At 33.8% G+C, this 12,369-nt stretch overlaps 2 protein-coding genes across 2 annotated transcripts; one reads left to right on the forward strand and one right to left on the reverse strand.

The window, feature by feature from the left end:
- On the forward strand, positions 1–5,814 carry LOC119639974 (E3 ubiquitin-protein ligase HRD1). The gene is made up of 6 exons (XM_038037730.1): positions 1–550; positions 627–815; positions 2,468–2,973; positions 3,038–3,369; positions 3,426–3,592; positions 4,984–5,814. Exons 1-6 carry the CDS (start codon positions 368–370, stop codon positions 5,509–5,511), a joined length of 1,905 nt encoding a protein of 634 aa, XP_037893658.1. The 5' UTR covers positions 1–367; the 3' UTR covers positions 5,512–5,814.
- A 34-nt stretch (positions 5,815–5,848) lies between these two features.
- Positions 5,849–8,329, reverse strand: LOC119639943 (JNK1/MAPK8-associated membrane protein). Its single transcript, XM_038037686.1, has 5 exons — positions 7,820–8,329; positions 7,537–7,749; positions 7,307–7,473; positions 7,102–7,236; positions 5,849–6,317 (listed from the first exon to the last, which is right to left on the reverse strand). Exons 1-5 carry the CDS (start codon positions 8,053–8,055, stop codon positions 6,163–6,165), a joined length of 906 nt encoding a protein of 301 aa, XP_037893614.1. The 5' UTR covers positions 8,056–8,329; the 3' UTR covers positions 5,849–6,162.
- Positions 8,330–12,369: the final 4,040 nt, after the last annotated feature.

Raw genomic sequence — 12,369 nt, forward strand, 5'->3', positions numbered from 1 at the left:
ATTCATTTTAGTGTATCATAATTTCATAATGCAAAACAATTAAATTCTAGTCTTGAAGAAATATTTCTAAACATTCTGCAAGAGAAGAGAACCTTTCTGGGAGGTGACACCAGAAAAAAAAATTCATTTTACTTTTAGTTTTTGTCTTTCTTCTTACGGACGAGAAAGAAAAAAAAAGAATAATAATAATAAAGAGAACAGTTATCTATTAATGCTGAGAATCGTATAAATTTATATTGCATATTGGAATTTCCGAATTCGATACGATAGAATTAAATCAAGTGTTAAAAGTAAAAGTGAAGACAAAATTAATATCTTTTTGGAGACAATCAGCCATTTGGCTGGGTGTGTGACTAGTAACGTCAACATGCAAGTCTTACTTTCTACCATATGTTTAATGCTGACCAGTGCGGTCATTGGAAATGCTTGGTATCAAAAAAAACAATTCTATCCGGCCGTTGTGTACATTACAAAATCGAATGCATCCATGGCCGTAATATATATACAATTTTTTGCAATTGTTTTCATGTTTGGAAAGTTATTGCGCAAGGTAAGAGCTTTGTTTTTCCTTTTTTTGTTTTTCATATTAAATTTTTATTTATTTATTTATTCAACATGTTCAACAGATATTTTTGGGAACATTACGTGCCGCCGAATTTGAGCACTTATTAGAACGCTTTTGGTATGCACTGACCGAAACTTGTTTGGCATTCACCGTATTTCGCGATGATTTCAATCCTCGTTTTGTTGCCTTGTTCACAGTTCTATTATTTCTCAAATCATTCCATTGGTTAGCCGAAGAGCGAGTGGATTACGTGAGTATCTTTAAAATGCTTAATTAGTAGTAGCGCTTTGCATATATGATTTTGACTTAAATTCTTATTAATTTATGTAACAAGTTTCATTAGATTATGAGAAAATATTCATCTGTCTGGCAGATGTTTTGCCTCTGTCTCTTTACGTATGCAAAGCTATATATGTGTGTCAGTTTACATATATCATAATTGCAAATTATTTTCATATTATACATACTTTTAATTTGTTTAGCAATAGGTACTATATATATACTAAAAGGGAAATGCATAAATTTATTGACATCAATTCAATATCAAATTAATGCGCGTAAAGTCGCTGTTGAGATAAGTTAAATTTTAGGAAACAACTTTCAATGATCTTTCAAGCAGAATTTACCGCTTGCAAATATTGCACTTGATAGTTTTCATTATGTTTCATTTGCAGTATGTAGCGAAAAGTAACATGAACATCCAAAATTCCAATCCATTAGCGAAAAAGATATCGTATATATTAGTATATGTGTGTATGTGTATGTGTGCTACGGCATACGTGGAGCTAAGAAGCTATATTTCAATTTTCATTGCAATTATAGATGGCCAAGCGAATATAATCCATTAAGTCGATCATGACCGTCGAATATATAGGTGATCAACAATATATGCACCTGCTGAACATTTCTGAGTACTGTGCACATAAGTTTTTTTTCGCAAGTATAAAAATAGGTTAGACATTTTGTTGGAAATTATCTTAAGCCCATAATTATTATTTTACCTTTTCTATTTATTCTATTTAAAGAGACGTTATCTTGTATAAATGAAGAGGAAAGCGTGACACCTATCTGTGGGGATATATATATATACATATATATATATATAAAAAGAAAATTATTTAAATTATAAAAATATTTCGAAATATTCGTATGCCACCCTTCAGTAGTTCGTTAAATTTAAATGTACGATCCACAAGTACATTACGTCTTCAAGACAACGTGTCTTCATGCATGGAAATTTTTGCCTGTAGTAAATATCAATAGTCAATTCCGAATGTCCGTAGGTATTCTTTAACAACTCTTTTAACCAACTTAAGCTGTATGCTTCAATTTAAGATATCAGGCTACAATCGACGTGATATTCACTGGGAGGATTCCATTTCGTTCAGTATTATATGTCCTTTTATATTGAATGATTGTAAAATAGCTGGTCAATAGTAAGAAGAGATTAATAATTTAATTCCTGCAATCCCATTGAATTGTATTGTAAGCATCGTAGTGGTAAAGGACACTCAGTATTATTACCACAATTAACCAAATTCATAATACCAAGTTAGTTTATCGTATTTTTCGAATTACAAGACGCACCTTTTTACACAGAAAAGTGGGCTCAAGTTTTGGGTGCGTCTTATGGTCCGAAGGTAATAGATGGGACTGAAGATGGTGCAGTTCAAATGAAAGTAATACGAACGGTGGAATTGACAAGATGACTGATAGTAACGGAAGCAAGGATGAACTGAATATTGCTGGTACGAGTTATGTCAACAATAAATAAAAATTTTGATCCGAAAGTGACATTAAAATATACTGTTCGTCTGACGCGTCTAATAGTCCGAAAATGACTGTATCCTTTTAAATAAGTTGATAAATAAAACTTACTATCATAATTTATCTCTTTTTCAGATGGAACGTTCTCCTGTCTTGGGTTGGCTTTTCCATATACGTGTTGCCAGTTTACTAATGATCTTAGGATCAGTGGACTATTTGCTTTTAATGCATGCATATAATTCAACTTTAGTGCGTGGTCCAACCGTGCAATTAGTCTTTGGTTTTGAATATGCAATACTATTGACAGTGGTAGCGAGTACGGCCATAAAATATGTTTTGCATGCAACCGAAATGCGTACCGATACACCATGGGAAAATAAAGCTGTATTCCTTTTGTATACCGAATTGTTTATTGGTTTTATAAAAGTAATTCTTTATGTGTTCTTTGTCGTCATTATGGCGAAATTCTACGCTTTGCCGATGTTTGTTTTCCGGCCTATGTTCTTTACAATACGCAATTTCAAGAAAGCTTTAAGCGATGTGGTCATGTCAAGAAGAGCAATAAGAAATATGAATACATTATATCCGGACGCGACACCCGAGGAATTACGCTTATCGGATAATATTTGCATTATATGCAGGTTTGTGAGAAAAATAATTTGGAAAGTAAAAATTTCTTCTTTTTTAATAGCTTCATTTTCGTAGAGAGGATATGATTAATCATTCCAAGAAATTACCGTGCGGCCATATATTTCATACGACATGCTTGCGTTCATGGTTTCAGCGACAGCAAACGTGCCCCACTTGTCGTTTAAATATATTGCGTGCTCCTGCAACAAATTCTACAGCTTTGCCAAGACAAGATGATAACAACGCAGCTAATAATGTTGGAGCTGCAGCTGCTGCTAGTCCGGCTAATCAGACAATAAACAACGCAACAAATGTGCAAATGGCTAATAACAATTTTTCAACAGCTACAACTGCAGATAATGCTAATAATACTACTTCGAATCCCTTTGAACAATTGATTACAAACGGTAGGAGGTGCTTACATGTTTATATTATATTCGAATTATTCGGGATTACGTTTTAGCTTCAATGTTGCCGCCGCCACCCTTTATGATGCCACCACCATTTCCCTTTGTTGCGCCATATGCGGTGCCGCCACCGCCAATGCCACCCGACTTAACACAATTTACCGATGAGGAGCTGAAAGCTTTAGAAGGCAATGAACGAAAACATATTGAGGAGCGTATTAAGGTACCAAAGAGTTTATGTCAATTTTATGAGTTTTATATACACCAACGGGAGACTGTAGCATAATGTATTGGGTCTTTGCAAAAATTTTGATCAATTTTTCACTTGTGGAAATATCAGTGCACATAACGGGTGTCTCCATCATTTTCGACAATATGGCAACACGTCGAGAGTACTTATTTACCCAACGACCCGTTTTCGCACTTCTTCAACTTTGAGGTGTCGCGTGCCAATCAAGCCATGCTGCATCGCTCTGAACAATTGGTGAACAGAAGGCGCCATGCTTGGTGATTACACTGGACGTGACAGAATTGCCCACTCGAGCTGCAAGTGTATTCTTGCCAACTTTTGCAATCAATGGTTAAAAAGTGGCATTTTCAGTCCGAGGCCCTGTGCATGTTTGCTGGGCCTCGGCAGCAGATTTCTTCCAATAAACAACAAATGTAATAATTTTGGAAAAAGAATGATTTCGAGCGTTCCATAATTAGCTTTGGCATATGCTGAATAAATCAATAATATTAAATGGAAAAGTGTTATTTTGTGTAGACGAAGTTCGCAACCATCGAATTCAACCGTTTTGTGCGCTGATTTTTCAAATTTCTTTATAATTTTTATCAGCGAATGTCGCTGATCAAAATTTTTGCAACCACTTAATACTATAGTATACATGTATTTCTGATCAGATCATTATCGTGAATGAACATCTGCGTGTCGTATGTTGATATAGCTTTTGTGATACCAAAACTTCAACTAAAGAAGAAAGTTGACCCTAAACTTTTTATCAGCTTAACTGAGATAATTAGCGAAACTGTTGCATCATTGGTCCGCCCCAATTTCGAAATAATGTAATTTTCCTTTTTAATGTTAAGATTGAAATCTTTATCTAAATCTTAAAAATTTCATTTAATGTTTTAGATAAGATTCCTGATTTCCTTTCACCTTCATTTTAAGCCCTGAAGTCGGCAAATGTCGCATCATACATTTTTTCACAACTACCATTGGACATGTTCATGGTTCAGCATTTTAAAATGACTTTTCAATTTTTTTATGATAAAATCTCCCTACCTACGGTAAGATGGAAGTTAGCTAATGCAGGGCAATGGTCAGCTACATTTATTCGAAATACGTACATATATATATACTTCGGTTTTTAAATATAGTTCTTACTTTGTGCATTTACCTATAAAGTACTGTAAAATCGCATGAAATATACGTACGATATACGCGACATGATCTAAGATCGATATATAGAATGAATTGATATACATTCTTTCTTGCAGTCAAACATCATATCCGAAAACCAATTTGTGGTTATTAATATTTTTGACTTGAGCCGAATACAACTCTGTCTTGGTTTATTTTAAGAATTATAAATATTTTTTTAAATTTTATAGCTTTTACGCAACATACAGTTAATGCTTGATGCAGCTGGCATTTTAATGAATAATTATCAAATAGTAGCCTCGCGGGCGCAAATTTCCGATGCAAATAAAACTAAAAGCAATACTGAAGCCAATACTAGTACCGCGAATAGCAATGAGAAGCCGAGCACTTCATCAACAGCAACGAGGGAGACGGACGCAACTGCTAAGACGACTAAGACGCCTGCAAATGTGTCGCAAAACTCTGAAGACTTGCACTTAAAGACTGCTTCTGTGGGAACCATAGTGGAAGAGTTACAAACTCATCCGAGCAGTTCAAATTTATCAACAATTGATACGAATAGTGAGACCAAGCATAACCAAGTTACCATAGAAGATTTGGGCGGAGAGGAGCAATTGGATTATGCCGCCACGTCAGCATCGTCGGCATTGTCGTCGGGGACAACGGCAGATAGCGGTACGGCGGAGCACATAAATGAGTTGCGTAAAAGACGTTTAAAATTCTTGGAAGAACGTAATAAAACTGCGTCTACGGAATAAGATGTTAAATTCTGATTTTACTTTTACTCTCTATCACGGGGTGGACTGAGTGTGATTATTAACTTTTTACATACAAGTTTCTTGTTAATTTTTTAATGCAGTTACGTTTTATATTCTCCTCTAAATTAAGTTTCTCCCTCTCTCTCGCTTCATTCTTCTCGTATAAATCTTTTTTGTGAAATTTTGTGCTTCTTCCGCTTTCATTAGTTTCTAATACATGTTATCATGTACTATTATTATTATTATTTCTTTTTTTTACGTATATCTTAATCAATAAAATATGTATTTATATGTTTTCAAAGCAAAAAAAAAAAAAAAATCAAATGTGCAAAAAAGACAAAATTTATAAAAATTTTGCAAAAATCCGAAGCGGGCAAAAACTGGATACGTGTAGCAAAAGAAATATATAATACTGTGTACAGAATAAGATAAAGATTGGTTTTGAATAATGAGAAATTAAATATAAAATCTGTATTAAATAGAATTTATAAATAAAAACACTGATATATTTAGAATTTAAATAAAGGTGAAAAATAACAAGTACCAAACTTATCTTAAATACTATCTACTGAAATGACATATGCCCTTTAAGGCGTTGGAATGATTTCTAACGTAGTGTAATATTTTCACATTTTATTTCAAAATATTAATTTAGTTCGAACGAGCTTCAGCATCCCTAAATTCAGCCGGATCAGTAAAACGAACAGTTAATATATAGAAAATTGACGGAAACGGCACTAAGGATAGTAAAGCATAATGATGACCTAATGAGATAATACCATACGCCAATAAAAGCCATTGAACCACTGAAAATATATTAAATGAAATATTATTTTAGAAAAAAAAAAACAAGTAAGAAAGTTACATTCAGCGGGAGCCGAATCTCGCATACCCACCACTACGCTTTTTGCATTCTACTCTCCAAATTCTTTTATTTGATACCCATATCGCGGGTATTATTAAGAAACAATTAATCGCGGTATATACCATATTCATTTTAAAATTAAACCCTCATTTAGGCAGATAATACATTTTCATTTAAGGAGTGCACAAAATAATTTTAAACATTTGGTCTTGTTTTGCTTATGATAAATAAGCATAAAACCTCGGAAAAAATGAGAAAAATAGAATTTAATCGCTTGTAATTTTGTGTGGGCGTGGCCGATTTTTTCAATTTTTGCACGTAAAGTGAATGTAGAAACTTCCAGCATTCTAACTTTAATAATTCCCGAGAAGCGAGCAAAAACCCACAAACTTTTGTTAAAAAAATCGGAGTTACGCTCAATTTACGAACCACTTCGCGCTTCCGGTTCGACTAATTTGGCCCATTTTCAATACTAACCTGCGTGCAGAAACTTCCAATGTTTCTACCAAATTTTGAGTGCATGTCTTTTTGCGACCAAGAGAAAGCCAACCACACATAGACGGACAGATATTGTCAAATCCACTCAGAAATTCACACTGATTAAAAATATAAATAATTTATAGGGTCTCTGAAGCTTTCTTTTGGGTGTTGCATACATTATGGAAACAGAATAAAATGAATACACGCCCATCTTACAGTGGTGGGTATAAAAAAGAGAAACTTACAAATAATAACAAAATTTTTAATTTCCATAAGCGAGGAACGCACTAACGCCTTAAAGGACTGATCTAATTTCATTGAATAGTGTATAGCATTCGAGATCATTGACATGGCTATGCTTAAATAGGGAAAAGAGTAAACTGCAATAACGAAAACAAATCGTATTTAAAGCAATTGTGTCTTCAATGTGTTTTAGAAAAGTGTTCTTACAAATGAGACCGCAAGCTAGGGCATGAAGAAACGTTAACAGCGGTAGAAAATGTAGAGCTGCATATATAGGAGCTTTGCCTCGTATTTTGCATGCCGTGCTAACCAAAGGACGTATGACACACATATTGATCAGGCAAAGAAAATAAAAAACCAAAACTATAGTTTGCCTGTAAAGAATTAAAAAAAAAAAATATACTTCAACGAAAGTAAAATTTTTTTTTTGAACTTACAATGGGTAAACCGCTTCCTGAGTGCAATGTAATAATTTCTCATAATTTGGTGTTGGATTGTAGAATAAAGTATACCAATCGCTAAATTTATTCACTGGGCATGCATATAAACGAAATTGACCCATAGGTTCCATTAATAGTATAGAAAATAAAGCTGCAATAATTGTCTCCGCTAGGGCGCATGAAGTCAATATTAATTGTTTACGTGAAAACCTTAAGAAAATCCTCAAATAAATATAAAGAGATATTTCGTAGAATTCGTGGTCCGTACTGAGATACTTACTTTCTATCTTTAGCATCCAAATCTATAAAAAAGCAATGCATCATTAAAGGTAACATTGCCATGAAACCTAAATAAAACCAAGAATAAGCGTCCAAGTCATCTTTACATCTTGTGCATTCATATGATTCGATTACACGAAAACCTCTCGGGCAAGCGCCACATTCACTCCACGTATTATTTTCTAAACGTTGACGTCCACAATATAATCCAGGACATCGTTGCAGCGTTGCTGACATATTATTATAAAGATGTCAACATTAGCAAAAGAAATTTCGAAATTTGGTGGATTAGGCCTGTTATGACCTAAATATCCAACAAATTGGTTAACTATTGATATAAATTATTCTTGTTTTATTTATTGTTTATAGTTGATAGCAGGAGTAGGAGCAGTTAAGATGACCTTCAGCAAAAATTGGCGATGTAGGTCTTCTTTATTCGACGGCAAAGTTAAAAAGATAGTTAAGTTATTATCAGCAAATTGAAGACAGGCTTCGGCTGCATTTGCGTATGGGAGAATAAACACAAATAAGAGATAAAAAGCAATCAAAATGAACTAAAAGGAAAAACCAACAGATTTGATAAAAGAAGTCAGCTGTTTAAGGTGAACATAGTTGCCAGCACGAAGAGGTTCATAAAGGTGGTTGTGCATGCTGAAAATATGTAAAGGCTATCTAGTAATGTCAATTTTTTACATTCAAAAATCAGCTGCTCCGTTGATTTCACTGGATTGTACTCATCACAAGCTACAGATATCACTTTTAAGCACATGTAATTGCTCGTGAGTCTTTGAGTATTTGTATATGTGATTGCTTGGAGTATTTTAATTTAAGGAATGAATCTTATAAAAAAGGCGGTTACATTGTGCCCGCTCTATTTCATGATATTCATCTTTTCATTCTTACATGATATTTTTCCAAATTAGGCGAAGAGCATCACTAGGAGAATATTTGATAGGAAGGGTTGCAAAGCCTAATCAAGCTTCCCCCGCCCGTGCATATCAGCCTTTCCATTTAAATTAAAACCACTGCGACAATTACCAATGATAGGGTTATATAAACTATCGTAGATCTCAAAAACATACATGTTACACGGATCTTTATTCTTCAAAGTCGATGTGCTGTCAGAAAAGATAACGAATTTCTTGGCCAGAAAAGTAGTCTGTCAAGTAGTTCAATAAAGGAAGAAAAAAAAGCTAACTCGGGCGAACTTCGTGTTCTTAAAAGAGCATATCTCTTAAAGGAACTGTTAAGAGCGATGATGTTAGATAGTGTGGAATGGAAAAATGGAATCCCCAACAGTTACGCAAGCTGCTACCAAAGATTTTGTCACACATTTTCAACAAAATCAATTTTTGTGGAGACCACCGCATGTAAGGATTCTCGATTTATTCCCAAAAGGCTTAATTCCTAATTGCTTTTATGATGAAAATTAGTCGATAGTAGCAATTTAGCAAAAAAATTAAGAACAGTGTCTATTTTTTAGACTCCATCATTTATAGCGGTTACCGTAACAAACAATCCCTTACTAAAAAATAATAAAGATATTAGGAATTAAATTAAGTTTACTAAATTTGGATCACGTCATATAATAGTTTAAGCTTAATATTTTAGGCATTGGCGAATATGCGGGTTTTCAATAAAACTATGCCTTTGCATGAAAATAATGTGTGGTGTTTGGGGTATTATTACCAAAAGGCGAAGGTGAATAGGGTATCTAATTGTCGACCTTCCTCAACTACAAAATCGTTGCAAATCACTCACGTCAAGTTTTTTCAATGGGAAAAGACCGCGAACGGTAATTTACAAGAATATAAAAAATGTAATCAAACTTTGTACGTATTATATAGAAGCGGATTTCGTAAATCGCTCATCACATCTTTGACTCTTTTTAACATCGAATACGAATATGGATATTTTTCTAAGGTAAGTTTATAAGAATTTTTTTTATTTGTTTTTGAAAATTTACTTATTGTGAAATCGAATGTTAGTTACGTGGATATAGAGCTAAACTCTGCAAATCCCACCATAATAATAAGAAGCCCATGTTCACATTCGTATATTAAGTCTATTACTTTAGCATAGTTCACTGATTTAGACTTAAAATTCCTCCTCAAAGTCTTTTAATCATCCTCTTCAAATTCATCCGATTTCGAATCGCCTTCTTTAACACGATGCCTATCGTTAAAGTGTTCGGATAATTTTGCTAAAGCGCTCACTAGTGTAGGCGACGATTGATTCGCAAAATAATCCAATATATAACGTCTGACGTGTTCGGATTTAAGCTAAATTGAAAAATGTGAGAAAATTATATTTTAAATCAATTACAATTTGTTGGCCTACTTACACTAACGTCTTCATACGTTACGCCAGAATGTCGATGGCTGACAGTTACATCGGCCATTATACCATGGAAATTGGCCATATTGTCAAGACATTTATCAATCACATTTTCGTAAAGTAGTAACATTTTTTCCGAATGCTGACAAAGATAATTTAATTGAAATTTACCATTTGGTAAACGAAATCTCTCGATTAATTTGTGATTTTGATTGAAAAAGCTGCAATAAAAAATAAAAAGTTGAGAATAGATTTCACTTTTGTTTGCACGACAAATCTCGTACGCGAGAAATATTTGCATTGAATGATATTTAAAACGTTTTTTAAATAAACGCCAAATATTTTGTAAAGCCACAATTTCCAGCGGCGTAAAGCCCATTTCATTGCAAACATTCTCAAGGTTTAGTGGTGGCAACGGTTTCGGATATTCGATACCACTATCAATCATATTTAAATTTGCACAAAAATTTTTTTTTTTTGAAAATTTTAAATTTCCGATTTTCTTCACCCTATTGGCAAAATTTCGTTTAATTTTTCAAACACATGCAAGGATTTTTCGCATTCTAATTCCCGTTGCTTCAATAATATTACGAAAAATATTTCAATATTTATATAAAACCAAAAAAAAAAAAAAAATTTTTTTTAAATTAAAGCGGAAAGGAAAAATTAAATCGTTTAGATTTGAATGTTCATAGTTAGTATTGATTCATTTTTCTTCTTCTTCTTCTGGAATTAGGCAAAAAAACTAAAATTAATATCTCTATTACATTTTTAGAATAATGCTTCTTTTTCTGTGAGGAATTGAATCAACGATCGACGATTCGAAATCGTTTTTCTCGAAACAATTTTATCAATTTTATGACATTCAAGCATTTGCTTGGAATTTTTGAATCCGTCAATCAAATTTCCTATTATTTCGATAGGGTTGTCGAAAATGTGGAAAATTTGAAACAAAATTTATATTCGCATATAGGTAAAATCTTTGATACTTACCACATCAAAGCACCGCATTTGAGCGTATTCTATAAAAAATATTTTCTTATCTAGAATGCTTCGAATTACAAATTTTTTCACCCACCAACGAAGGATGGGGGTATACTCACTTTATCGTCACCTCCATCTTCATTGCTTTGAAGCCACATGCAATGTCTGACGTTATAAAGTAGTCACCAAACAGTGTTTCTGCAGATAGCCTCACATTCATATAGGATATGATAGTCCCTTGGTAGAATCTGCTTGAATCGATCTCGACGATACCCGCGCTTTTCAAGTAAAACATGAGGGTATTATCGTTCTTGTAGAGGCCGGTGACCAATCGTTGCGGCTGTGCTGCGGTTTGCTTCCAATGGTAAACCGATGTTTTCTGCTCGTTGTCGTATCAGCCTATTAATGTGGCTTTTTGCTACGCCGCAGAAAAGGTTCTGAACCTATCATGACCCCTCTTGGAAGCTGCTACAGGCAGGTTGGTATTGAAAGCGGACCATGTCAAAAGACGCACAAAAATGGAAAAAATCGGCCAGTGCTTTTCAATATTATCCGTTATCGAAATTTCATCGTTTCCAGTTTTTTTTAAGACAAAATTTAAGGCGAATCTAACATTCTAACTTTGGTTTTTTTTTGTTTTTTTTGGTAAAGGCTTTGGGTAAAAAGGGTAGGTCACAACTGAATATAATTTTCTTATTTGTTATATCTTACACAATTTGTGAAACAATTGTATACTAAGGTCACGTGGATGTATATAATATCCAGAAGGACTTAATTGTCTTTGTGTCTTTTATTATTGTGTTTAACCTACAGGTGACACAGGTGTAGATATTTTGATGAAATTTGCACACCGACATCTTCTGGCACCAGGAGGAAGTGAGCTGTTGAGAACAATTCAGATCGACCAATTTTTTTGATCACTTCCCTTTTAGCGCCTAACATTGAAAGGTCTTTATATAGTTAATTATATTAAGCGAAGCGGTATATGATGCGGGGGTTACCCTACCCACTATAGTGTTTTTACTTGTCATACTCTGCAAGAATTTTGCATGTATTGTGCCGCTTTAGAGAATAAACGCATACTCGTTCTCAATCATTCAACAGGTCTTTGCAAAAAAGGCATCGATGCGAGATGCGATTAAGGTTGTATGTGCATTTTCACAGAGATGTATCAACACAACGTTTAGTTTTCTATTCAGTCTCGCACCAGTTCTTATGCAGAATGGATGT

This window comes from Glossina fuscipes, unplaced genomic scaffold (assembly GCF_014805625.2).
Source record: "Glossina fuscipes isolate IAEA_lab_2018 unplaced genomic scaffold, Yale_Gfus_2 114, whole genome shotgun sequence".
NCBI classification, from domain to species: Eukaryota; Metazoa; Arthropoda; class Insecta; order Diptera; family Glossinidae; genus Glossina; species Glossina fuscipes.